The sequence below is a fragment of the Larus michahellis genome, chromosome 4 (genome assembly GCF_964199755.1).
Source record: "Larus michahellis chromosome 4, bLarMic1.1, whole genome shotgun sequence".
NCBI lineage: Eukaryota > Metazoa > Chordata > Aves > Charadriiformes > Laridae > Larus > Larus michahellis.
Window position 1 is genome coordinate 52538102 of NC_133899.1, and position 23927 is coordinate 52562028.

Consider the following 23927-nt stretch of genomic DNA (forward strand, 5'->3'; position numbering starts at 1 on the left):
GGTGCCCCAAAGGAACCACAAGAATGCTCCAGTAACATGGTTTTAAGTATTGCCAGCTCCATAGAAATAGAATTATCTCAGATTTGCCAGCTGTGGGAAAAGAACTCTAAATTCAAGACAAGGTAAGGTACGTCAAATAAAATTAATTTACAAAGTTCAGGATAGCACAGTTTTCAAGAGTTCTAAAGATACAGGTGGGGAAAAAAGGACAGCAAACCACAAGTAATCTACATCTTCCAAGATCAAATCCAAGAGACTCCCTTAATTGTCACTATACCCAACTGACAGCTGCCAGTTTCTCTAACACTGGGTGAAGGAGCTTCAGCTTTGTCCGCTGCGTGAGATCTACACTGCATCCATGGGGAGAGCATTTCAGCCAAGGAAGAGTGGCATCTTAGTTTCCCTTTATTCAATACAAAGCATGATATTTAAGTGGTCTGTTCAAGTCTGACTTCAAAGTCTGTTCAAATAAACTTTTTATGCTGCTGTATGGAGTGAGGCCAGGAACACTCTATCCCCAGACACATCAAACATTTCCCAATAAAGTCTGAGTACTACATCCTTGTTGTTCAACTTAAAACTGGTGCCTTTGAGATAGATAAGGTCTGACTCCAAAGGCATCAATATCGTGGCTCTTTAAGAACTGGGTACATGCAAAAGTTGTACATAGATGATAACTCATTGCAACCCCCCACTCAGTTTTATCATCTCTTCCACGAAGATTGGCGTATATTTGATGCCTGTAAGTGACTGACAACATGCAAAATGATGTCACTAGATAGTCAAGAGGTGATAAGAATTTCTTGGGGGGGGGAAAGGGTTCTTCTGCACATGCTGGTGTCAGGTATCATAGAAAGATAATGCAGAGCATACCTTAGTCTCAAAGTCCTGGGAAAAGTAGCCACAATACAAAGAGGACTGCTACATTTCACTTCCTTGAACAAACCCTATAACGTCTTTGTGTGTTATATAGACTGTGCTGTTAAGCTCAGCAAAATAAAAAGCAAAGTTAGGAAAACTGCTTTTTTCTGTGTAGTTGAAAAGTTTTAAACAACTGAGCGCTGAACTTTACACCCAGAGCACTGACATAAGGCTTTGGCTGGTAAATTGCATGATGAGCAGCCTTTGAGCAGGTAAGAATAACTTCTGCCTGTTTGCAGAAAGAACTACAGTAGCAGGATCAGAAAGGGAAAACTGTCCTAAGAGCCGATGGCTTTACTGATACTAGTACATTTTACCACAGGCAGCTGAAGTAGGCAGTGGAAACTGTGTCATCAAGTTAAATCCCCTCCTCCTAATCACACATAGGATAATCTGGTGCTTTCCCCCTTTCTTCTTAGGTTAAAAGATGCTCTTCTAAAAACCCTGCCAGTATGCTGCACTAAAAATAGATGAGAAGCATTCAGATCTTCAAATCCTCTTGTTTTAATCTTTCTGTAACATCAGTCACTGTACATGTCAGCATGCTGCCATTTGCAAAACACTCAAACTCCTGGAAAAAAATTGTCCTGTGATACAAGACAACAGGATATGTTTTGATATAACCCTTTCCATTCACCATCTTTAAAACATTCTTGTCTAGCTAACAAGGAAATTCCAAAAGTATAACCTCTAAACCCAACATAACTATGAATGTTTATACCAGCATTCTATTCCTATTCCAAATGAAAATGCAGTTGTATTGATGAACCAATGGAGACAAAGTCAGTGACTCTTCCCTTTTACTATTTATCACTGAAAGAATACTCACTGAAGCATCTTTATAGACACAAAGGTAAAAAAAAAATAATATGTATGCCTCAGTAAAAACCAAAAGCCTCAAACACAGAGCTGTGGTTTTTTTCCTCCTAAAAGGAGCCTAAATTGGGAGATAAGTTTTCTAACTAATGCAGTGAACTCTTACAAAATGCAGATATAACACCTCTAGGAAAAAGGGAGATGGAGTTTCAAGTCATAGGCTTTTGCAAGTTTTAGTTACAGCAGATTTCCTTCTTAAAGGAAAGTAAACACCTATCACGTACCTATTATATAATAGAGACACATCTAATGACAATCTTTCTTGGCTCTATTTTCATATGAATAATTTAAAAACAAACGTTGTTAACCATTCAACTAAGGACTTGGTAAACTGACCTGTGTTTTTTCAAGGACTGACAGTTTAAAGAAAGGAAAATGAAGGTTGGATGGATGAGCGCAATGTCTGAGAGTTCATGACAAGAGCTGGAAGAAGGCAAGGAAGGAGAGGTGGTCAACAACATCTGAATCATCATTCTGCATCTTTTGGATACAGTTGCAGAAATATCCCTCTGCTTCAAATCAAGATTCTAGACCTGCTCTTCCAGCAACAGCGACTGGGAGGACAGCTGCTGATCCAACTTGCTACTAAGATGTATCTTTGGCCTTGACATCTAGGGAGACTGCCCTAGAATCAAGCCTTTTTTAAAATCAGCTTGTCAACTTCTAAGCAGAACTTACATGGCCTTCCATGCCTTCCTGAGGACTCCAGTCTTTCCAGCTGTTTCTTCCAGCTTTTAGCCGTATCACCTCATCTGGCCACTGCAGCTCTTTCCTTTTTGACACGTTGATCCCTTCCAGTACTTGACTGGGATCCATTAACTATAAGTAGGAATTGAGTTTTGACTGTTAGTTCAGCCAAAATTTAAGAGAAACAGATAAACTGTAACCTTTTGCATACTTCCAAAGAACCAACTTTAACCCACAGAAATTGATTTCTGACCAATTTCAACATCAGAAACTCAAGCTCCAGGCTAGGAAAAAAGCTTGAGCAGCACAGAATTTGGAAATTAGGCTGTGGTTTCAGACACAGCTGACAATATACCAGTTCACTGCTGTCTGTCTGAAGCAGCAGCTTCTGTTCCCTTTCCCACCCCTTCTTTCACTTACACTGGCTCATGGCAGGGTCTGAGGGGCTGGCACAATGTAAGCATTGGCAGCACATGGTCCAGTAGCAGGGAAGAGTTAAGTGATGATGAGCTGTTGAAACTGGCTCATCACTTCTTACAGAATGTCTTAAGAAACACGGTCTTGGGAGAATTTACTGTTAGGCTGAAGAACTGTTTATCTACTAGCGTGGTTAGTTGAGACCCACCCTGTGTTTTGAAGTAAACTGGCCTTTCCACAGGGGCAGCAGGAGAAAACTCCTGAAAACTTCTTCCTATTTAAGGACAGAGAGAACCACACAATGTCCACTATCCAAGGGCACGTGTCAACTTCGGCTGTATCCTCCTCACACGGAGGAATTAAGTAGTTTCATAAAAAGGACCTTGCCTGCAAACGAAAACTACTAAGCACAAATCTGCAAAATTAATTTGTTAACTTTGCCCACGATGATGCAGTTTAAGTTTACAAAAGATTACTCTAAAATGAGGTGATATCAGCAATGAAATCACACCTGTTAGGATCTATCCTATTAAATACACTTCTTGATGTTTCCCACTAATATACTGCCAAAGACGTGTATGTTGGTCTAATAAAAACCAGAAGAGCAAGAATACAAATTTCTGCATTTTCACAAAACGAATAAGGTTGCCATGATTAACTTAGTGGTGTACTGTTTGCTGCTCAGTAAACCCAGACTTGTGGCAATAACCAAAGAATACATACATATGAAAATGAATAAATACATGTGACAGAAAGTTGGTATTTTTTACACTTTTGTGGAAAATCTACTCGTTTAAAAGAAAAAAGCTAGTTGCTTTCTGCCCTGCAGATGAAGCTATTTATTCATTACAACATGTAAATCTATGAAGTGGAACTGAGTTCAGCTGACATTCTCAAAGCTGCACTACACCAAAACATGTAAGTAATGTAAACAGGGATGTCTAAGCATGCAGGAAGGCTGGTTGTCCAGAAAACCTCTTCCTCACATTAGTTCTCCAAATGTAACTGCACAATAGTTGTATACTGAGACATTCCAGACTGTGTGTTTAAAAAGTAGTGATTTCAACAACATACAAGGTAACACTAACAAAAGCACACGGAAGCATAGGGTAACTTGTTCTTCTGGACTATTCACCTGGATTCTGTAAATAACGTCATCCTTTTTGGCTTGCATTTGATTTGCAGGGCTTGCATTGCCACCTGACTGAGTTTCAGTTGCATTACTCCCTCCTTCTGTCCCTAGAAAGCCCACAAGGGCATGCTGTTTACAGGCTGGGATGCTTTGGCTGGAGCTGCTAGAAGAGGGCAGTCCATGCTGCGCGCTGACCCCAGTCTGGCCAGTAGGTTCCATTTGGTTCACCATAGATAGGCGGGACTGGATGGATGATGGGAGGTTACGAAGGGATATCTGACTGGTGGAAGAGCGCCGACAAGGCACAAAGCCTGTTGTGGATGTGCGAAGAGATGAATGACGACTGCCGTAGCAATAAGATGAATGGCTAGCTACTGAGGCACGGGCAGGGGAATGTCTGACAAGGCTTGACTGCACAGAGTGAGAGCTGTGACTGGTGCCTAAAAGTAAAAGATACAGAATCAGGTGTTTGATAAAGCCTCCCACACACATTAGATTGCCAACACACAAAGGTTTTAGCACTTAGATACAATACTGATGGGTCTAATCAACAACATCTGAAACAGCTGTATTGCAGAAGATCTGTTGCATTTCATATAGCAGAGCATTTGAATACATTCCATTCAGCTTATCTTGGAATTTCACATTCTGTTCAATTCACAATCCCTACAAGACAAGTAGCTTGAAAAATGCTTCAGCCTTGCTCTTCCCGCATTAACAATTTGTTTCTTAATATTAACACTTAAGTTTCCCATACTTAAGGCATTAAGACAGAGATGTCCATGTTTCAAAACACTAAATATTCTTTCTTAATATGCTTGACTGGATGTTAAAGAATTGAGTCAAAAAAATTGTTGGAGCAAAAGCTGTTTTTAAACAAGTTCAGAAAAATTTAATGCACTTAAAGTAAAAAACAGGAATTGCAGTTCATGAGCATTGCTGTCATTGCTTTTCCTATAGTAAGTACTTGTAGATACCTCTCCACAGCTGACAGACTTATGTTGTGTAAAAGAAAAAAAAAGTTAATTCGGCTACATACACTTTTATATGATTTCTGAGTAAAGGCAGTGTTTGGAAAGCTTTTTCTCAGCTTTACTGTTTATCACCTCCCTAACTACAGACCACTATGGACTCCTGGGTAGGATTCAGCTAAAATACTAAAGAATCCATTCCAGTGTATAAATAAGAAATATAAAGATATTAAAAAAACAAGTTTAGCATTTTCACACAATATTACAGAAGTTAAAAGATCCAATCTGTAGTGTTATAACAAAATACTTAATCTACTTAATCTATTTTGCCTGCACAACTATAACCCTATCTGTTTGGGAACCTTGCATTGCATAAAACGCACTGTAGTTTGAGATGAATCCAGCAGGTGTTAACACTACATAATCAGGTCACTTTTACCTTTTTTTCTTTTAACTTAGGCCTGATCCAAAGAGCTGCAAGGCCAGTTCTAGCTATAGGATTGCACTTCTATAAAATTGTTGCTTTATTTTATTTTAACTTTACCCAGAGTGGAGGGATGAGTTGGTGGATGAGCTGCAGGAAGAGTTGTGGAATGAGCTGCAACAGGAGGGTGCTGTACTGCTCCAGGTCCCTGCCCTGTAGTTGCATTCCCTCCTCCTTGCGACATGCTGCTCTGCGACTCATTGATAGTTGCATTGTTACTTGTGCAAGAAGCTCCACCTCCAGCATCTGAATCTTCAATATTCCCACCGCTATTGCAGCCAGCTCCACAGCCTTTCCTTAGTCTGAAAACAATGCAATTGACACATTAAGTCAGGCCTCCTAATCATTGGGGTTCTAAGAAACGCCTTATGATGACTTGACTTTACTTTTTCAGAATATGCTTTGCAAATATAAATGCTGTTTTCTAAGAGATTGCAATTTTCTTCATGACAGCTATTCAAGTAACAGTTATTTATGACAAGCCAAATGGCTCATATAAAATAGCTTTTGAAAAATCAAGCCACCTCTGAAGTGCAATAAGTGATAAAATCCTAAATATCAAATGTGGGTAGAACATCCTGGTTTAGTAAAATTTATGCTCCTTAACATACCAGTCATATGTGTATTCTTATACTGCAAAATCTTTGTCTATTCAGATGAGCAGGAAAAGAATGTTTGCTGGTTTTTTATTATTGTGTGTGGTTTTTTTCTTTTTAGTGTATTTGGTTTCTTGTTACCTTCAGTAATGTACTCACAGTTGTTTGAAGCACATACTGCAATTATTTGAATCACAAATTCTCATGTGAATTTTGAGCATTCAGACAGTAGGTTAGCCAACATTTCCCAGTGCATATAACCATACAGGCTTTTCACCACATTGTTAGCATTAATAAACTTCAGATGGACACAAGAACACAGCACATTCTTCCTCTCTTCTATTCCTACTTTTTATTATTCTTTTCTTTCTGTTGCACTCAAATATGGTGAGCATCCCTTTCCAGAATCCCAAAGCACACACAGCTTGGGTCCATATACTGTTCTGTATCCTACTTTCACCTGTTATTCTATCCACTTGTCCAACAAGCAGATGGTAACAGAAGACAAAAACCACGGACTGTAATAAGTGTGGCATATTCTGGGGTGAAGCAGCATGTTCTGTTTTGATGTGCTGTAGATGTCTAAGTGTAAGGATGACCATCAGAAGAGTTACAGGACTGTTTCAACTATGCCACCAGCTCCCAGAGCTGGTAAGATCTGGGACACACATTTCTGAATGCTACACACAGCTGCCACTGTGGCTTTTGGACCCACATTCATAAGGAGCCAGAAGCATAGTAAAAGTTCTCATGGCCTATAAAACACAGCACAGCACGAGTTTGTACTCAGTTACCCAAGGGGTCATACGGAAGGAGGATGATATTATCATCACTCCAGTTACTTATTCTGGCTCTGACATACAGGTATTTATAAGCACTCGTGAAATTCTGAACAACAGCTAAAGCTGATGTTACTACGTATGAGCATACCCTAACAACACTAACATTGGCACTTGCGCACTAAGTATTTACCAGACAGGAACCCTTGCAAACAGTCCCAATTCTGTAAAGATGGTATTATAAACTGCAAAGCGATAGTACTGAAAAAAATAATACAGAAGATGCATTGCGTCTGATTGTGCATCAAACCTGACATTAGAGCTGATGTTGTAGTTCTTGCATCTAGACTTTCTGTCCTGTTTTTTCTGAGCTCTCATTTACATAGTTTGTGGTGTATTACTTATATGACTTGAAGATTAATCCTGTACCAAAGCAGTTGCCATATGCTACAGATGTGCCTGAAATAAAAGTCAAGGCTTATTTATTTTTATGTGACTGAACAGGATAAATTATGCTGTGTTAGGCATGTATGAGACTAGTTAATGGACTATGAGAGCATGAGCACATACTAATGAGAACTCATTTCCTCAGCTCACCTGTGCCACGTAGACACTATGAAGTTTCTGATGTTTCCTAAGCTGATAGCTCCCCCGAGAATCTCCTTAAGTTGTTCATGACTATCTGAATAGGAAGTAGTCAAAGGTGAGACGTAGATTGGGTATCCAATTGGCTGGTCACAAGAGGAGTTGATCATGTTCCTCAGAGCTTGTTTTGCGTTTTGGATACTTCCTCTTTCTGGATTACGATTACGCAGGAAGACAAGCTCCTGCTGTTGTCCTGCCCACAGGCCACGCACACACTCCTTATTCACCTGCAAAAGCCAAGCAGAAAGGCTGTGTCAGAAAGTGAAACAATGAGAGTGGGTGATGACTGCTTTGCTATACCTAGGCCTTCACAGGTGTATGTAATATTGCACTGCAGAACTGCAAACACCCATATTCACTTCCTTAAAAGGCTGAATTTATGGACACAGGCTGCAATGATGAGAATAAAACAAATTTAAGAATAGGAGGAGAAATAAGATATTTTAAGCCAGGAGGAAGTGACCTTCTGATTAAATTTGCACTATATGAGAAGTAGCCCTAGCAATGACAAATCAGTAACAAAAAATACGATGATTTGAGTTGAAGTAGCAATTTAGTATAGTTATCAAAATATACCACAACATATTGTCACATTGTGGAATGTGCACAAAGCTTACCTTAATGACCCTGAAACTGAGATACCGCTTATTCAGCATAATGATTTTATATTCATTGGTGCCATCATCCATCACATGACGCAGAGCGAGGAGGGAGGGAGAATTGGAAAGAACTGCACTGCGCCAAGCAGGGTCCCCTTCGTGTGCTATAACTAGATTTTCTTCATGGGTTGTTATGGCTTCATAAAGGACAGAAGGATCATCATACTCATCTGGAGAAGTGAAGTGATCCTGTTTCCAAGAACACATGTTCAGTAAGAAATGGTTAACATTTCAGATGTAACTACATATGAAATCAAACACTTCACACCTGAAACTCTTGAAAGACCCAGTGCATTACACAAAGTTAGACATCAAAAATATCAGATACCTATTAAAGATCATTGCTAAAGATGATCTCTTCTCCAACAGATTAGTCCTGTTTGCTTCCTTTAGCTTAAACAAAATGATTGGAAGGACCTCCCTATTACTGACTCAAGTCAATTTCTAGTTGACTTTTACACTAGATTTATATCTATTTGTATTGCCTGCAGAAGCATTTTAGTTTGAGCTTCTCTGGTTATTCACAAGGCTCCAAATGCAAAACACACTTAAGTAAAGCACTGATTATCCACTGAGACTGTACTATATGAAAATAGCAATAGGAAGAAAAAAAACAGCTGACCAATAAGGCTTATCTGTATTCTCTATTTAACAGTTCACATTAATACTTGATGACAGACTATTTCATCATCAGATACTTCCACACAACTTACATTGCTGCCAGTCAAATAGAAACAAAATTTACAAGTTCAATTTAGCAGTAGGTCACATTTCTTTCCAGTTGAAAAAAGGATAATGGTTAATAGCTAAATTTCCACTGGCTGAGGCCTCAATATGCTATTGCACTGCAAGTGAATAGAATCACCCTTTATAGATTAATACAATAGTGTGCAGAAAAAACTTTGTTAGAGATATTTGTTTTTTTTTTTTTTCTCACTTTTCATTCTCTGACTGAATTCGAGCCCATTCTGCACAGCAACTCAAATACATTAAGAACACTTCAGAATGGTACTTCTGCTGGTTTCAATGATGATTTTATTATTCTACTTTGCTACGTGTACTTATAACAAACATTCTGCTAAATACAGGGAGTTTGTGGTACATGAAGGAGTTTATTCAACCACTGCTAGCTTTAGGGGACTTCTAGACTCTGCAATGACAGCAGAAAAGGAAACTAATTATAAACAACTAAGATTTCTCTACTTACTATTATTTTCAAGCAATCTGTTCTTCTGGAGTACCAACACTTTTCCCCCCTTCCCAGAGTGCTTATCACTCAGTACATGCTTTCTCCTACTTGCTTAATGGATGCACTGGACAGAGTTTGAGATTGTTCATCTTCACCCTCAGTTCACTATAAAGACTAACCCCAGTTTCAGCTTATTGAAAAGCAACGTTCTTATTCTCACCTGAAACCTTACTGACAGGATCAATGAGTAATGCCAAAGTGTCTGTTATTACAACACTTCAAAGGAAAAAGAACAAGAAAAACAACTCCCATTGGAGGAGAGGGCCATGCAGCTTTGAACAGCATGATAACCTTTTAAGCCAATTACATGTATGTGGGGAGGGCAAGAGGAAAGGAAAATATCAGAGAGGCTGTTCATAAGGGAATTATCTCTAGATGAATATGAAAAAGGACTTGGCACGTTCTCTGATCAGCACTTGATGTAATTTCAAGCTCTGAGCCTAAACTGCATTCCCTTCTTCCTCTATATCACCTTCTGCACGAGCTATAATGAAACAAAGGACAAGATATTCCCTCATTTTCTGTTGTCCATCTCTATCACATGCCCTTTTAGTTTCTTCCTCTTTTTCCCCCCTCTCTCCCAGCTGCTTATTTTTAAAAGAACCCACACACAGAAATAAAAAAAAACTGGACACATCTTCCCATGCAGTCTCTCACCTGATGTAGTTTAAGTGACATGCGTATTCCAGGAACCACTACTTTCCTCAGCAATTCCATGTCAGCAAAGATCCATTCGTCTCTAATTGAAGATATACGGAAGTCACCCTTGAAGAGGGCATGCAGGCCATACAAGAAGGATTCCAGGTTACTGTTGAGGGGGGAAAAAAAATAATGAAGAAAATAGCCCAAATATTAACAGAAATACAAACATATCCACAATTATCATCACTCTTGAAACTGCATATCTGCAAGACCTTCAGGGGTCAATTGGCTGGTACTTAGAAGAATTAGTCAACAGTTTCTCTGAAAGTGAAATAGAACAGGTTTTACAGTCAACACCCAGTACCAATAGCTTCCACATCTGATTATGCTTCTTTTTATTTTCTTTTTAAACCATGACCTCGTGTTTTCCTGAAACACAACTATATTTTACATCGGCTTTCTAAAGAAAGGTGAGGCTATCAGTCTGCAAGAGGTTGCCATATGATAACAGAGTTAAGCTGAAGGAGGCTTGTACAAAACAATTGCTTGCCACAGAGCCAGCTAAACTGTGAAGCTTATCATAATCGTCATATCTAACTTCCATCAAGATGTGTGTTCTTCATTTGAAGAAGCTGTCTTCTTCTTACCCCTATCTCCATATAGGGCACATATTTGGAGCAGGAAGCGGAGCTTTATTTTAGAACTCAACCAGTTCTTGTTCTGTTTATCACTGGTCCTTACCTACACCAGAATTCTCACCTTGCATTAGTTTGATAAAAAAAAACACTAAAATTCAAGTTCTCCTTCATTTGCTGTTCTTTGGTTACATTTCAATGGCTGTTACAATGAAGACAGGTTACATGGTGAATCTCTCCACTTTAAGGAAAGATGACATTAAATACCTATTTCTTTTATGAAGAGGTACTCATCTAGTAGCTAACCTAGGGTTAGGGAGGAAAATAACCTGAGGGATTTTGAGGAAGTGAAGCTTACAGCAATATTTTATTACCTAGACATATGATGCGAAGCCGTTCCCAATGCTCTCCGCCCCAGAACACATAGTCCGTAACACAAGGTCACCAGGGGTGAGTCTTTACTCGAATCCAGTGGCTTGTAATAACAAAAGAAAAAAAGAATATTAAGTTGAACGGAGTAAAGATATTACCACAGAAAAACCGATCTGCCAGACAGAGTAAAAAGAACCAAACAGAAACTGCTACACAAACTCAAGTGTGTGTGTGTGCGCGTACCTACCATACCAGTTATTCTTGCTCAGACTTTCAATAAGAATTGTTTATTAGAAGTTTTGCAAGTACACAGAATAACTGTAAAGACAGACACACACATACTCTATTTGAAATAAGACAAACTGTAAGCTGAACAGATGCATGCAACATTCTTCATGGATACTGTGTATCTTGTATACAAACAGTTGATAAGACAAAAATATTTTTAGTGAATAAAGTAGATTCTCACTTACTAGTTATGAGTGTATAATTCTGAGTTAACTGAAAATCTCCCTGGACCACAGCTTTATTTAGGGGAAACTCACCCTCACCTCAAAGCCAGTAGTAGCTCTATAGGATATATAATGCCCTAGATAATAGTATCAATTCAGGTGACTAAACCTAATTTTCAGTATCTACACAAAATATTTCACAAGATCATGACTTGGAGGGAAACAGTTTTCTTCAGCTCTGTTTGTCATTTGACTGCAGAACACTAAATCTTACATCCATTAAAACGGGCTTCTAAATAATCTTTTACCTCCAAATATTCCTGTCCCTTTAATCTCAATCAATTTCTACTAATTCTCAAAGGCAACACTACTTTGACTACATCACATCCAAGTTTTTTTTGTAAACAGTAAGAAGTCAAGGCATTCCTCTACAAACATACTAATGTTTCTATTTAAAAGGTGGAAGGACTTGGAAAGAGGAAAAGGGTTGAATATGGGATGATCAGTTTCACAAGCTAACAATTCCAGTAGTCCAAAGAAACAGCATACTATAACCACTAAAGAAGTAATCAGTCTTATAAGCTGGCAACAGGTATTTGGTTTTTGGGGGTTTTAATTTTGTGTTTTTGTTTAAGTTCAGGTTGATTTGTAGCCACTGACATCTAAGCACAAAACATCAATTATATAACCACAGCCTTTTGTACATAGACAAATGCCTGACTAAGATTCAACTGATTCATTTGAGCTGGTAAATGAAAATTCATTAGTGAACAGGGTAAATCATACAATACTTATAGAGTTTATTTAAATTCACATCTCAAGAGCAGAAGATCAAAACCAGTACACTATAAATTAATATTTCAATTATAAATCCTTATTTTAAAAACCAATATTAAAAATGAGACCATGCTAGAACAGGGAATGGCTTTCCTCGCATGTTCATACTTACCTTTTCTCTTCGAGAGCAGCAATATTCTATCCAGTTCAAATATATCATACAGAAACTCTCTCTTGAGATCCCTGCTAGGCGGTGGTCATAATCCTCATCAATATTTGGGTTAAATGTTGGGTCTACATCAACATAATTGCGGTCTGTGCACAACCGCAGTCCTTCCTGCATTGTCTCATTAGCTAACCATTCCTCTAGCTTGGGGGATGTTGTGACATAATAGATGATTCCCTGAAACAGCAGTAATTAAAAGTATGAGTCAGTATTGTAATAAAAAAAAGTCAATCTCAATAGTTTCAACTCATTTGCATTATTTTCCTGGTAATGAACAAAAGTAATACATATTTGCGTTTATTTAGCCCGGAGATGAAACAAATTTGCACAGAAACACCAAAGACTGCCAAGATTTATGAAGCAGGCACTGAAGGAATAAGGAAAAGAAAGAAGGATGGGACAGGACTCTCACCGTAATTTTGCAGAAAAACAAACAAATACCCAGGAATTTTTATCTGGTTATCATTGAAGCTTAGATATTGAATTTCTGAAGAATTCAAATGCTAAATAAAAGACAAGACAGTTTAACGCTCTTGTGTGGGTTTTTTGGGTGGTGGTGGGAGGAGGAACGGGACACAAGTGACCAACTTGTGCGTGTAAGTATCTTGGAAATATTTCAACATGAAAATTTTCAGATCTCTGAAAAAGGGTAGCTTATGAAATACTGCAATTAGTAAACTGATTATCTGAAAGGGTCCAAGGCCTAGAGTCTTCTTACAACTACAGGACAGGGCTACTTTTTTTTTTTCTTCAAAAAAACGCAAAACAAACCAACCAATATTGGTTGGACAGCATTTAAAGACCAAAGCAGCTTGACTTTCTCCAAGAGAAACAACCTATTTAACTTTTCATTTACAACGGAGCTATTACATTTGGGTAACAGCTTTCAAGTTTCTACTCCAGCTTCAGATGGAAAGTGTCCTCTCTCTGTTCTAGACTACAGAGTCATTGTCCTGCTCATGCACCAGAGTTATCAAGTAATCATCAGTACGGCAAACTCTGTCCTCCTTTGATGAAGATGTTCAGACATCTATAATTTGTATCACATTCCATGATCCTCATATGAAAATTCAAGACATTAAGCAGTTCCCAGATGTAATCCAGCCTACTTCCCCACCAAGGGTTGCACTGATTGGAATCATACCTTCACATAGTAAGTGGTGAGAATTTTCCGGAGATCAAAGACTTGAAGCATGGAAGCTGCACTGTTGTCAGTGATGCTATAGCCCTCCAGGACATACTTTGTCACAAGCACTTCCCAAGCCAGCCAACGCTGCCCAAAGGCAGCATTAAAGGAAAGCATGTGAGGAAGGTGGCCTGGTTCACAGCAACAAAAACCTTCATCTTCCTCTACACCTTCAGTGATGGCCTCTACTTCTCGTTGCTGGCAATAAGTTCCTTAGGAGAAAATACAGAAAAGAAGACAGACTTGAACACTTGCTATGATTGCTTTAACATTGACTTGTGTTTAAAAGTATTTAGAATCCAACCCATCTTCAATTACGTTTCTGTAACACCAAGTGAACTACCTGCCAGCGAACACAAAAGATTTGTTTAGCTTAATTTATCACTCTAGGATCACATTTTAGTTAAGTGTCTCTAAGATTCAATTATGGTAGACATACTGCACTAAAATGGAAAGAGAGACTTGCATCAACTCTGCGACAGCAAGCTAGTTTTGCTCACAAGTGACAGGGGCATAAAGAGACCCTTCTGCAGCCCATTTTCAAAGCAATTAATTTACAGGACTGAACTGAAAATAACTGAAGTTTCCAAAGCAGAAACCCACTTTTTAGTACAGACAGTTAAGGAAGTGTAACATGCTCACCTCTGAATTCAAGTCCCCTCAGCTGGAAGGTGACCAAGCCATTTCCTATCTCTATAAGGTGTACTAGTGCATTGAGGTAGTCAGAGGCTAGGATGAAGCAGTCCCCAGTACTATAGTTTCCCCAGCGACCCAACAACAAGTCTCCACATAGGCTGTGCTGAAGGGAACGGGTTAAATGTTCATAGAAGATTGAATTCAGGTTGTTATCATCTGAACCTGCAGGAAGATTGGATTTGGGTCATTATCTGAATCTGCAGAAAAACATGAAGCTTGAATGTCAATTATCACTTTCACATTGAATTCTACAATTTTCTTAACAGCAGCTTTGTTTCAAGGTCATTCTCCACACACAGACACCCTTTTTTAAGGGACACCTACTCAAAACGAGTGATAAGTGACATTTAGTACTTTTGACCAAATCTTCTCCCTTCTTAGTCAGTCCTCCATCCTCCAAATTATTCCTTCAGATCCATTCACACATTTCCCATCAATCTATTCCACATAGTAAAGTATAAAAGCAGATGAGCACAGAAGAATCTCAGTAATGACTGTTGTACTGTTCTCATTACCACGACAGAGACACCTTCAAATAATGTTTGCCTTTTTTTAATTACTTAAGAATAAAAAGCAAGACAGCTCAACACATACTACGATAATAAAGTAGTAAAGCAGACACACATAAAGGTAGGGGGAAGACAAGAAAAACCTATAGGAGAGTCTAAAGAATAAAGCAATAGAGAGATGATGGAAGCGAAAATAACAGTAGACAGAATAGAATGGTTGGGCAGGGTTGGAGAAGACCAGAGAGCAAACCGATCATCAATCCTATTAAAAAAAAAATCCATTTACATTTGAAAAAAACCACCAACTACCCCACCCCCCAAAAAAATCTCCAACCCACAAACACACATAAAATAAGCAAAGCCCACCAAAAAACCCCTAAGAACAACCCACCAAAAAAAGCCAAGCCACCACCACCAAACAAGAAGGCAGACTAGGAAAGCTACCTGGGTTTCGATCAAGCTGAGAAGCCAGCCTTGTATTCGAATGATCCACACGCTTTGTGCTGAAAATAAAATATGGCATACTTAAAGTTTATTACTGTAAGAAAATCTAAGGGAAGAAATACTAACAGAAAAAAATGGTTAAAAAAATTCCCACTGAAATAGATTCAAAAAGTTATTTTTAAATAATTTTATATGCAAGTTTGCTGCTCTTCTCATGTAAAAGCTTTTTCTGCCTATAATAGCAATATGATCCAATACCTAATAAAGTTTATCCACAGTAGGTAGCCACAGAATAATCTTTAGCTTTACATGTGATAGACTTACAAACAATTACATCAGCACACCTAACATTCCAATAGACTTTACTGAAAGGGCAATTTTCAGAAAGTTATTATTTCATTGGCTGAAGTTACAACCTTAATGCTTTAACGTAAGATTTGGAACATTGTATTTAAGCTGTTCTAGTGTTGGAAGGGAAAAAGCAATAAAGCATTGAAATGAAAAAATCAATTCTCCATAAATACCAGAACTCTCTATAAATACCAGCTCATCTTGCCCTATGCTGTTTATCTAACATTTCACTGATCCGATACGCCATCAACAATAGCGGACTTTGGAGAAAGAAAACCCAGGGAGGTATAATCTGAAAAGAAGAATCTTTTACTACTGAATCCACCTTGACCAAAAGAGATTTACTTTAAAGACTTATATATTGAGGTTAGCCAGTTTTAGCTGTGAAACAAGCAATAATGAACACAGGTCAAATACAGTTATGAACTGCCCCTCAAAGCCTTTTTGTACATAAATTCACTTTCTGATTAAAACTGCACTTTACAATAATTTTTATGTTTAAAAAATTACCAGGATGGCATACCTCCAAGTAGTAATTACTTAAGCTAAAGCAAATGTTGCTAGTATAAAAACAGCTGCTACAGTATTTCAGAAACAAGTTCATTGAAAATTTCAGTGCTATAAGCTAGTTTTCTCTGCAAAAGAAAATAGCAACACTTGGAGAAAAAAAACAAACCAAACCAACATATTTAGCCATAGTTACATTACTAAAAACAAAGGACACAAACTTTAAAGGTCTTATTTCACCTACTTGTAATCTCTTTCCCAGAATTTGACAGGCCTGGCGTATGAAGTGATGAATATTGCACTTCCCAGAAAAGGATTCAGGGGAGTAGAGAAGAAAGCTGACACAGCTGCTTGGACAAACAACATTGCAGAATCTGTAGGATAACAGAATTAAGGAAAGCAAAGTAACAACTACTTTTTTTCAAACTTCTGTGATAGTACCTGAAATAGACAGCAATACCAATTAAGAGCAAAACAAGACCTCTGAGGAGTTTTATGGAACAAAGTATCCTTACAGCATCTCCAGCAATAAGGGGGTTATTTTTTGTTTTAAAAACAGAAAGAGGTTAAAATTTGGCACTAAACATGGTGGTCATTCTTTCTCAAAATTCTACAGAGAATACTAACTCAACACTCCATTCAAATCAGTCTACAGAAGCTTAAAATGCAAAACTCAAGAACTAAAACCATAGTTAGTGACTCTTGAAAAAGGGAATGACTGTCATAAGAAAAGCTGTCATTTTCAGAATGAAATAATTCCTGCTCTATATTTCTTTTATGTCAGAGTTCTATTCCTACTCTACCTCCTATTGCATAATTCATAACATTGTAGCAAGGCAGAAAGTGTACGGTTTTTCATAAGTACTCACTAGACAAACCTGTTCATTCAGTAGATTTAGCCCATAATACATAATCCATTACAATGCAACATTCAGATGTTATACATACACAACTTCAGGAAAGTCTGCATTTTCAAAGGATACGTGGCACAGCAAAGGGCTGGGCAAAAGCATGGAAAGCAGATCCCCATGTGATCTGCCAGGGGGCAATGTAGGTATATACAAATCTCAATTTATAAAAGAGTTCCCAAAGCTACAGGAAAAAAAAAAAAAAGAAAAAGAGAAGAAAAGTTTAGTTACTTGGCTGAGAATTAACAAGCTTTGCAGTACATAAATATCCTGAGGAATTTACTGGTCACCCTAAAGTTCTTACTGGTCTACCAGAAGCCTTGAGACTTACAAAAAGGATGTAAGAATGAAGCAAATAACGTCATTGAAGCAAACAATTCATTGTTCTACTAACAGAAACGTGAGATTTTTAGGAAGTTACATATGCTTTCTCAAGCAAACATAAGTGATTTGGGAAGGAGAAGTCTTAGCTGTCTTATACCATATTGATTACAGTACCAACAGGACTGATGATCTGGAGGATTACCTATCAGTTAGAACTACCTGTTTTCCCTTTTGGATGACCTGAAACACCTAGAAATAGAGAGTTAAAGTTACCTTGCTGAAGAGTATGGACATGAAGAAGAGATCTAGCAGCATGGTCTCAGTAAAACTTTTGTAATCAAAAGTAAAGAAGAGCACTGTGAAAATAACAGTGACATACTGGCACGTTGGGCTACTGAATGATGAACGCAGTAACTTCAAGCCAGCTATTGTGATCATTAAAGCACCCAACCTGTGTAAGAAATTCACACAACACAGTTACTTATCTGCTGCCCGAACAGGGTTTAAGACCACCTAAACTGTTGCTATCATGCAATACCAATCTCTTCAAACTCAAGGTTTAGATTTGGGTTTGCTTTTGGAGTTGGGTGGGGGCTATGTTTGGTTTGTTGTGGGTTGGTTTTTTTTGTTTGTTTTTTTTGTTTGTTTTTTTTGGTTGGTTTGTTTTTTTTTGTTTTGGTTTTCTTTTTTTTTTTTTAAAGTCAACATCAGATTTTTAATTTTATTTTTAAAGATTACCATCCAAGTCTTCCTATCAGTATTCTCAAGACAATCAATATTCCAGGATACGCACTATTTGTAAGAGTCTCACTAAAAAAAATAAAAATAAGAGGTGAAATATCCTTGTGCTCCGAACAGAAACCTGATCTTTATTTAGGTTATGAATATTGAGACACAAAAATGCTAAAGTGCTCTAGGTTAGTCAGCAAGAGGATGTTAGTGAACACTGGATTATCATTATTTCCTGCATGCCTGTACTGCTCTAGCTTATATAGTTGGAGACACAACTTAATGATAAACTTACAGGGATATTCTTTTTCACAGATAGTAACTGACTTATCAAAGGGCTATAAAAATAATGTTAAAGTAATGTAGTGGCAATATTCCTCCCAAAGATCTTGTAGTGACAAGAATAATGAACCCAAGGCAAAAGTTTACTAAATCCAGGGATTATTAAACTTAAAGAAACAAACCAAACCTCTGCCCCAAAAAATCCAACACCCCCCTTCTCCTCAAATATATGTTCCATTTTGCTTCAAGATTTATTTTCTCTACAACACTTCTGTTCTAAATCAATAGAACTTCAAATCCAAAAAAGACACCTGGTCATTGTTCTTGGAGGCAAAAAATGCAGGGCCTCTCTCAAAATGCAATGAACTCTCATTTACTGAGATACACTGCTTGAGGAATTATAACTAAGGCTCAATTTAAGAGGAAGTGTGAAATTCCATCTGGATACAGACTATACTTAGGGGCTGGAAGGCCTGGGGAATTCCTTGATGACAGCAGAAAGCTGTAGAGAGGCTGCAAGCTGGACACCAACTCAGGGAACATTACACAAGTCTTAAAGCTTACACGGGACAAAAATATCAGAATGTACTGTCACTATCTTGAACTTGCAGTCCAGATAATTGTATCTTAGAATCTAAAGATCAACAGGGAAATTCTGATATCACACTACTAAATAATTCTGCAACCTGCAATCTTTACAATATATGCTATGAATGGAATAATTTATCTTCATGTAGGTTCCTAGTTTAACACTGTAATACTCCATTCAGTTTAAGTCAACAAGGTGACTCGGTTCTATAAGAGCTTTCAAATAAAATTTATTTATTCCTTGCCATCGTTTTAAGGCAATAGCATTAACTGTCTTCCCATTGAGGACAGAACTCACTATTTAATTTTGCACCACAGCAGACTTACTCAGATTACTTGATAACCTTTTCTACTTACTCAGTATCCAGTTTCTTTGGACTAGCAATATTCTTAGCGCTGCTACTAAGCTCATTGAGGACTATCAGTGGATAGATAACATTCTTCTCTACAAAAAGGAGCCAAATGTGAAGTTTCTCAAACCACATAACATGTGCAGCATCTATTAAGATACAATAAAAAGAAGAAATCAGATTGCACTGTCAAATCAAACTCAGATAACAGAATAAAGATTGTTGATCCAAGTAATTTGTGAAGCCAAACATTAACTGCATTCTCGTACTGGACTGTCCTGGTTTCAGCTGGGATAGAGTTAGTTTTCTTACTAGCATCTGGTCTAGTGCTGTATTTTGGATTTAGGATGAAAATAACATTGATAACACTAATGTTTTAGTTGCTGCTAAGTAGCCAAAGGCTTTTCAGCTTCTATTACTGGCCTGCAAACAAGAGGGCAGGAGGCACCCATGAAGCTGGAAGGGGGCACAGCCGGGACAGCTGACACCAAGTGACCAAAGGGATATTCAATACCATGTGATGTCACACTCAGCATATAAAGCTGAGGGCTGGGGAGGGGAAGGGGAAAGGCATGATGTTCAGAGTGATGGTGTTTGTCTTTTCAAGTAACCATTACGCGTGATGGAACCCTGCTTTCCCGGAGATGGCTGAACACCTGCCTGCCCATAGGAAGCAGTGAATGAATTCCTTGTTTTGCTTCTCTCACGTGTGTGGCTTTTGCTCTACCTATTAAACTGTCTTTATCTCACTTTCACTCTTCTGATTCTCTCCCCCATCCCATCGGTGAGGCAGGGGAGTAAGCAAGCAGCTGTGTGGTCCTAGTTGCCAGCTGGGGTTAAACCATGACATGGGCTTTCATAGTTTTATCTGACTGAAACGAAGAGAAGTTCCTTCTAAGATACCATTGGTAGCCCCAGTAGAGGTTTTGCACTGTTACACATGTATACAAAATATATTACAAGATAACAGTTTGCAAGCTATTTGCTTACTGTACTTGACAGGAAACAAACTGGGTTGCCGACTCTTCAATGACTTCAACATTGATACTAATGAAACTGTTTGACATTACGCATTTTATCTCATGCAAAAGGATGTTTTCCAACCATACTTGAACTAAAAGCTTTCTGGTTTACCGCTCTACAATATAGAAGAGCATACGTAACCTGCCAACACAGGTGTCAGACTTAAGAACTTCTTTTAAACTTCTACAATAATCATGAAATATATAACAGGTTTGCTCCCTTTTAAATTAACACAAATGAAGATAACGAGAAAATTTATTTTACAAAGCAGTACAAATATAGGCTGGAAAAGCTTATGTCAAAAGTTATGTTAAACACTGCTGCATACATAAAGGCCCACCCCTCTTCATTGCTATGAACAACTGCATATGAAGAGCCTTAGCAAAAAGTGAAGTTCCTTTTCTACAATAGAAGCCATAAGGACAATTAGTCATTGACACGGCATGAGTTCTCTTTAAGTTACAGGGACCAAATCAGGAGATGCTACAAACTTACGTTTAACATTACTGGATATGACTTTCATCTTTCCTGAAAACTCTACTACATACGGAAATACTGAAGTCGGCTATCAGCAAAAGGGCACCAACTGTAGCTTCTCTAGTTGAGTTATTTTTGATATAAATTTCTTAAGTCCACTGTTGGAACATTTTTATTGTTAACAGCAGAGACCCCACAATCTACCAGTACATACTGGAAAACTGATCAGCACTATAACTAATTCATATTTTCTGCAGCATCCAGGGAAAGATTTCATGGAAATCTAGACTTTAATACAAGGTGCAAGTGCATGTCTACGCAGGTCAGCTAGCGAGACTGGTCCCTTAGTAGGCCACTTGCACTACTTTCTGTTGTTAAACACGTCAACAATACCATTAAGAATCAAATCCATGACAAGATGAATCTCCAACAGCATTCACCATACCCAATCCTCTAAAACATTTTAAAACTTACTATCTTGAAGAAATACCTAGGGAAACACATTCTACCTTTATAAAAAAATTAAGGCAATGATTAGCACAAACTTTGCAACTTAAGATTTTGAAGACTGTGCTTTAATGGAACTGCTCTGAGATAATGTTAGCACATGTAATATTTTATCATGATCAGTTAAGAGATACCAAAGCATGAGGAACTGAGAAAGTAAGACATTTCTAGATTAGATGTCATTAAATACTCCAGTGATGAGAATAATAAAGAAAAGAGATTAAGTGTATCAACAGGTAACACAAGTTGGTCAGCAACTACATCAAGTTCAAAAAAGTGTCATGAATGATACTTACTTCGGACTTCAAACTGATAGTATTCCTTGGTTTTCAGCAGCGGGTGAGAAAAGCAATGCCAAGGAAGTTGCTTTCGGAGTTGAGGCAGAACATAATGGGTCACAAAGCCTACCGTACCCACCAATGCATAGAGAACATAACTTAAAATAGGCTAAAAAGAAGAATTGAAGAAATTAAGATTTGTATTTTTATAAACAAAATCATACACTAATAATGAAATACCTTTTCCAGCATCTAGGCAGGTGCTCCTGTAATAGTAAGTTGGGAATGTATTTCTTCATAAGAAGCTGTACTAACAACTTTAAGATCAAACAAGAAATGCCTGTGAGAGAATAAACCATCTATTTCTAACCAATTTTCACTAAGTTGAGAAGTATTTTAAAGTAAAAATAGTACACCAATCTTCCTTCATAGTCTATTGCTTCTGACCCATCTGCACTTCATTTTATAAGTGATAAAGCCATTATCCTCTAAAGGCTGAACATTTTTAAAATTTAAAATTTACATTTTAATCTTCTGGATAAAAGGTAGAATAAGCATAAGGAAAAACAAATCACTAATCTCACATTCTCCTGAGAAGAAGGTGAATAAGACGACCCTTTGATCCTACCAGGACCAAACTCTCACAGAAGTCACAAAATACACTGTATTAATATGGTATGAATACTGGATTTCACAGTAATGCTTTCTACGCATTAAAATTTTCTCTAAATTTCTAGATATGTTGTAGCAAATTTAAGATTGTTACAAGCTCTTGATTCAGAAATTCCGTGAAGCCCAAGCCTATTGAACTATACAACTGGTAAAGAGCATATAGCCAAGTTTCTCAAATATGGCAGAAAGTATCATTCAGGAGGGCTGAAGTCCAGCCATAAAATGGAATAGATACTTTCCTTAGAATAAACTAGTACACTCGCTTAAGTAGGACACTTCACCTGTAAACCTGAAGCTACCTAAATGCATATGCTTTTTAAAATTAGTTTCTCACTTTAACTGCAGGCAGCAGCGGGAGGGTAAAATCCTTCTAAAACACATGCAAGAAACTTTCATTTGCCTGACATAAGGCTGTTCATAAGCTAACCAATCATTCCTCTACAGGAATACCAAAATAAGAAATTCAGTAACTGCAACTCTTTAGGCAAATGCCTTTACCTAAACAAATTCAAGCACAGGATCTGGTCCCATGTCATCGTCATCATCCAGTAGGAGTCATATATACACATTAAAAGTATCCAAAGCAGTAATATTAGATAGACCAACAAATAAAGAACTTGAAACTCAAAGGCTCTTTGAAGTCCTGTAAATAAGCATTCCAGTAAAGGGGTACTCCCCTATACCATGGTCTAGAAAAAGCCACGCTAGCACGCAATTGCCAAGTCAAGGCTTGTACCCTCAATCTTTAAGAATTAAACCTTTTAAACTTCTTTTTTTTAAGAAAAAGTTTATTTTTTTCTTACTCCAAAATGATCCTGACAGTGAGAGATTAAGTGAAAGAGGGTATTTTGTGTCAGAGACTAAAATAAAAATCCAAAATGTAAGAAGAAACTAGGAAAGAACAGGCAAAGAACAGTTTTTGAGCACAAAAAACTGGAACATGAAGATCTTTGGTCATGTACTTGTCACACTATATATTTAAAGATCACCTAAAACTAATCAGGAAACCCAGTGCACTACCAGAATAAGCACTATATCACATTAGAGTATTTCTATGTAGAAGACAAGTGTCAGACATGATGGAACACCTTACCTGTAAAACTGTAAATACTGTACTGACGTGAATTGCAAAATAGAGTACACCAATGACTATACACACAATCAGGTCAGATTGTAATCGTTCACTCTGGGGAGTCAAAACAAAATAATTTTAGAAAATACCAGCTTTGGTTCAGATTCTTACTGCCCATTGGCAGTAACACAGTAACTGATTAAAGATTTTCAAATTATGCCAGTGTTAATTACTTCCATTGAAGTTATCAGAAATTTCAGAATATAAATCTTACAGCTAAGAGCACTAGTTCAAATGAGTTAAGCAGAAAGATGCATACCCAAAGCGTGGCAGGAGAAATTAATATACCCAATATATTCTCTCTCTCATTCTGGACTGTGAGGGGGTATAAGGACCCCCCCTACAACACTGACAAAAGAGCTGGAAGGGCTAACCAAATTTCCCATTTATGATCTAAGAATTGTTTAGACTATGGGGCAATTAAGAGCTCTGGAAGACAGATGC

At 37.7% G+C, this 23927-nt stretch overlaps 1 protein-coding gene across 25 annotated transcripts in view; it reads right to left on the reverse strand.

Annotated features, from left to right (window-relative positions):
- The window catches only part of PCNX1 (pecanex 1), a 104302-nt gene that overhangs the window by 17772 nt on the left and 62603 nt on the right, over window positions 1-23927 (reverse strand). For 21 of the 25 annotated variants that reach the window (XR_012586714.1, XR_012586712.1, XR_012586716.1 and 18 more), the window contains 18 exons: window positions 23445-23537; window positions 21698-21848; window positions 19402-19543; window positions 17719-17896; window positions 17197-17305; window positions 16458-16587; window positions 15356-15414; window positions 14349-14564; window positions 13665-13918; window positions 12467-12697; window positions 11068-11168; window positions 10074-10224; window positions 8126-8356; window positions 7461-7735; window positions 5549-5790; window positions 4037-4473; window positions 3110-3175; window positions 2476-2616 (listed from right to left, as the gene is read on the reverse strand). Coding sequence is in view for 15 of the 25 variants with exons in the window: in XM_074584808.1 (XP_074440909.1) it covers window positions 2476-2616; window positions 3110-3175; window positions 4037-4473; window positions 5549-5790; window positions 7461-7735; window positions 8126-8356; window positions 10074-10224; window positions 11068-11168; window positions 12467-12697; window positions 13665-13918; window positions 14349-14564; window positions 15356-15414; window positions 16458-16587; window positions 17197-17305; window positions 17719-17896; window positions 19402-19543; window positions 21698-21848; window positions 23445-23537 (3207 nt within the window). In the remaining 10 variants the exon portion in view is untranslated. The remainder of the gene's footprint in view (window positions 1-2475; window positions 2617-3109; window positions 3176-4036; window positions 4474-5548; window positions 5791-7460; window positions 7736-8125; window positions 8357-10073; window positions 10225-11067; window positions 11169-12466; window positions 12698-13664; window positions 13919-14348; window positions 14565-15355; window positions 15415-16457; window positions 16588-17196; window positions 17306-17718; window positions 17897-19401; window positions 19544-21697; window positions 21849-23444; window positions 23538-23927) is intronic. The other 4 variants (XM_074584810.1, XM_074584806.1, XM_074584799.1 and 1 more) reach the window with 2 other exon arrangements.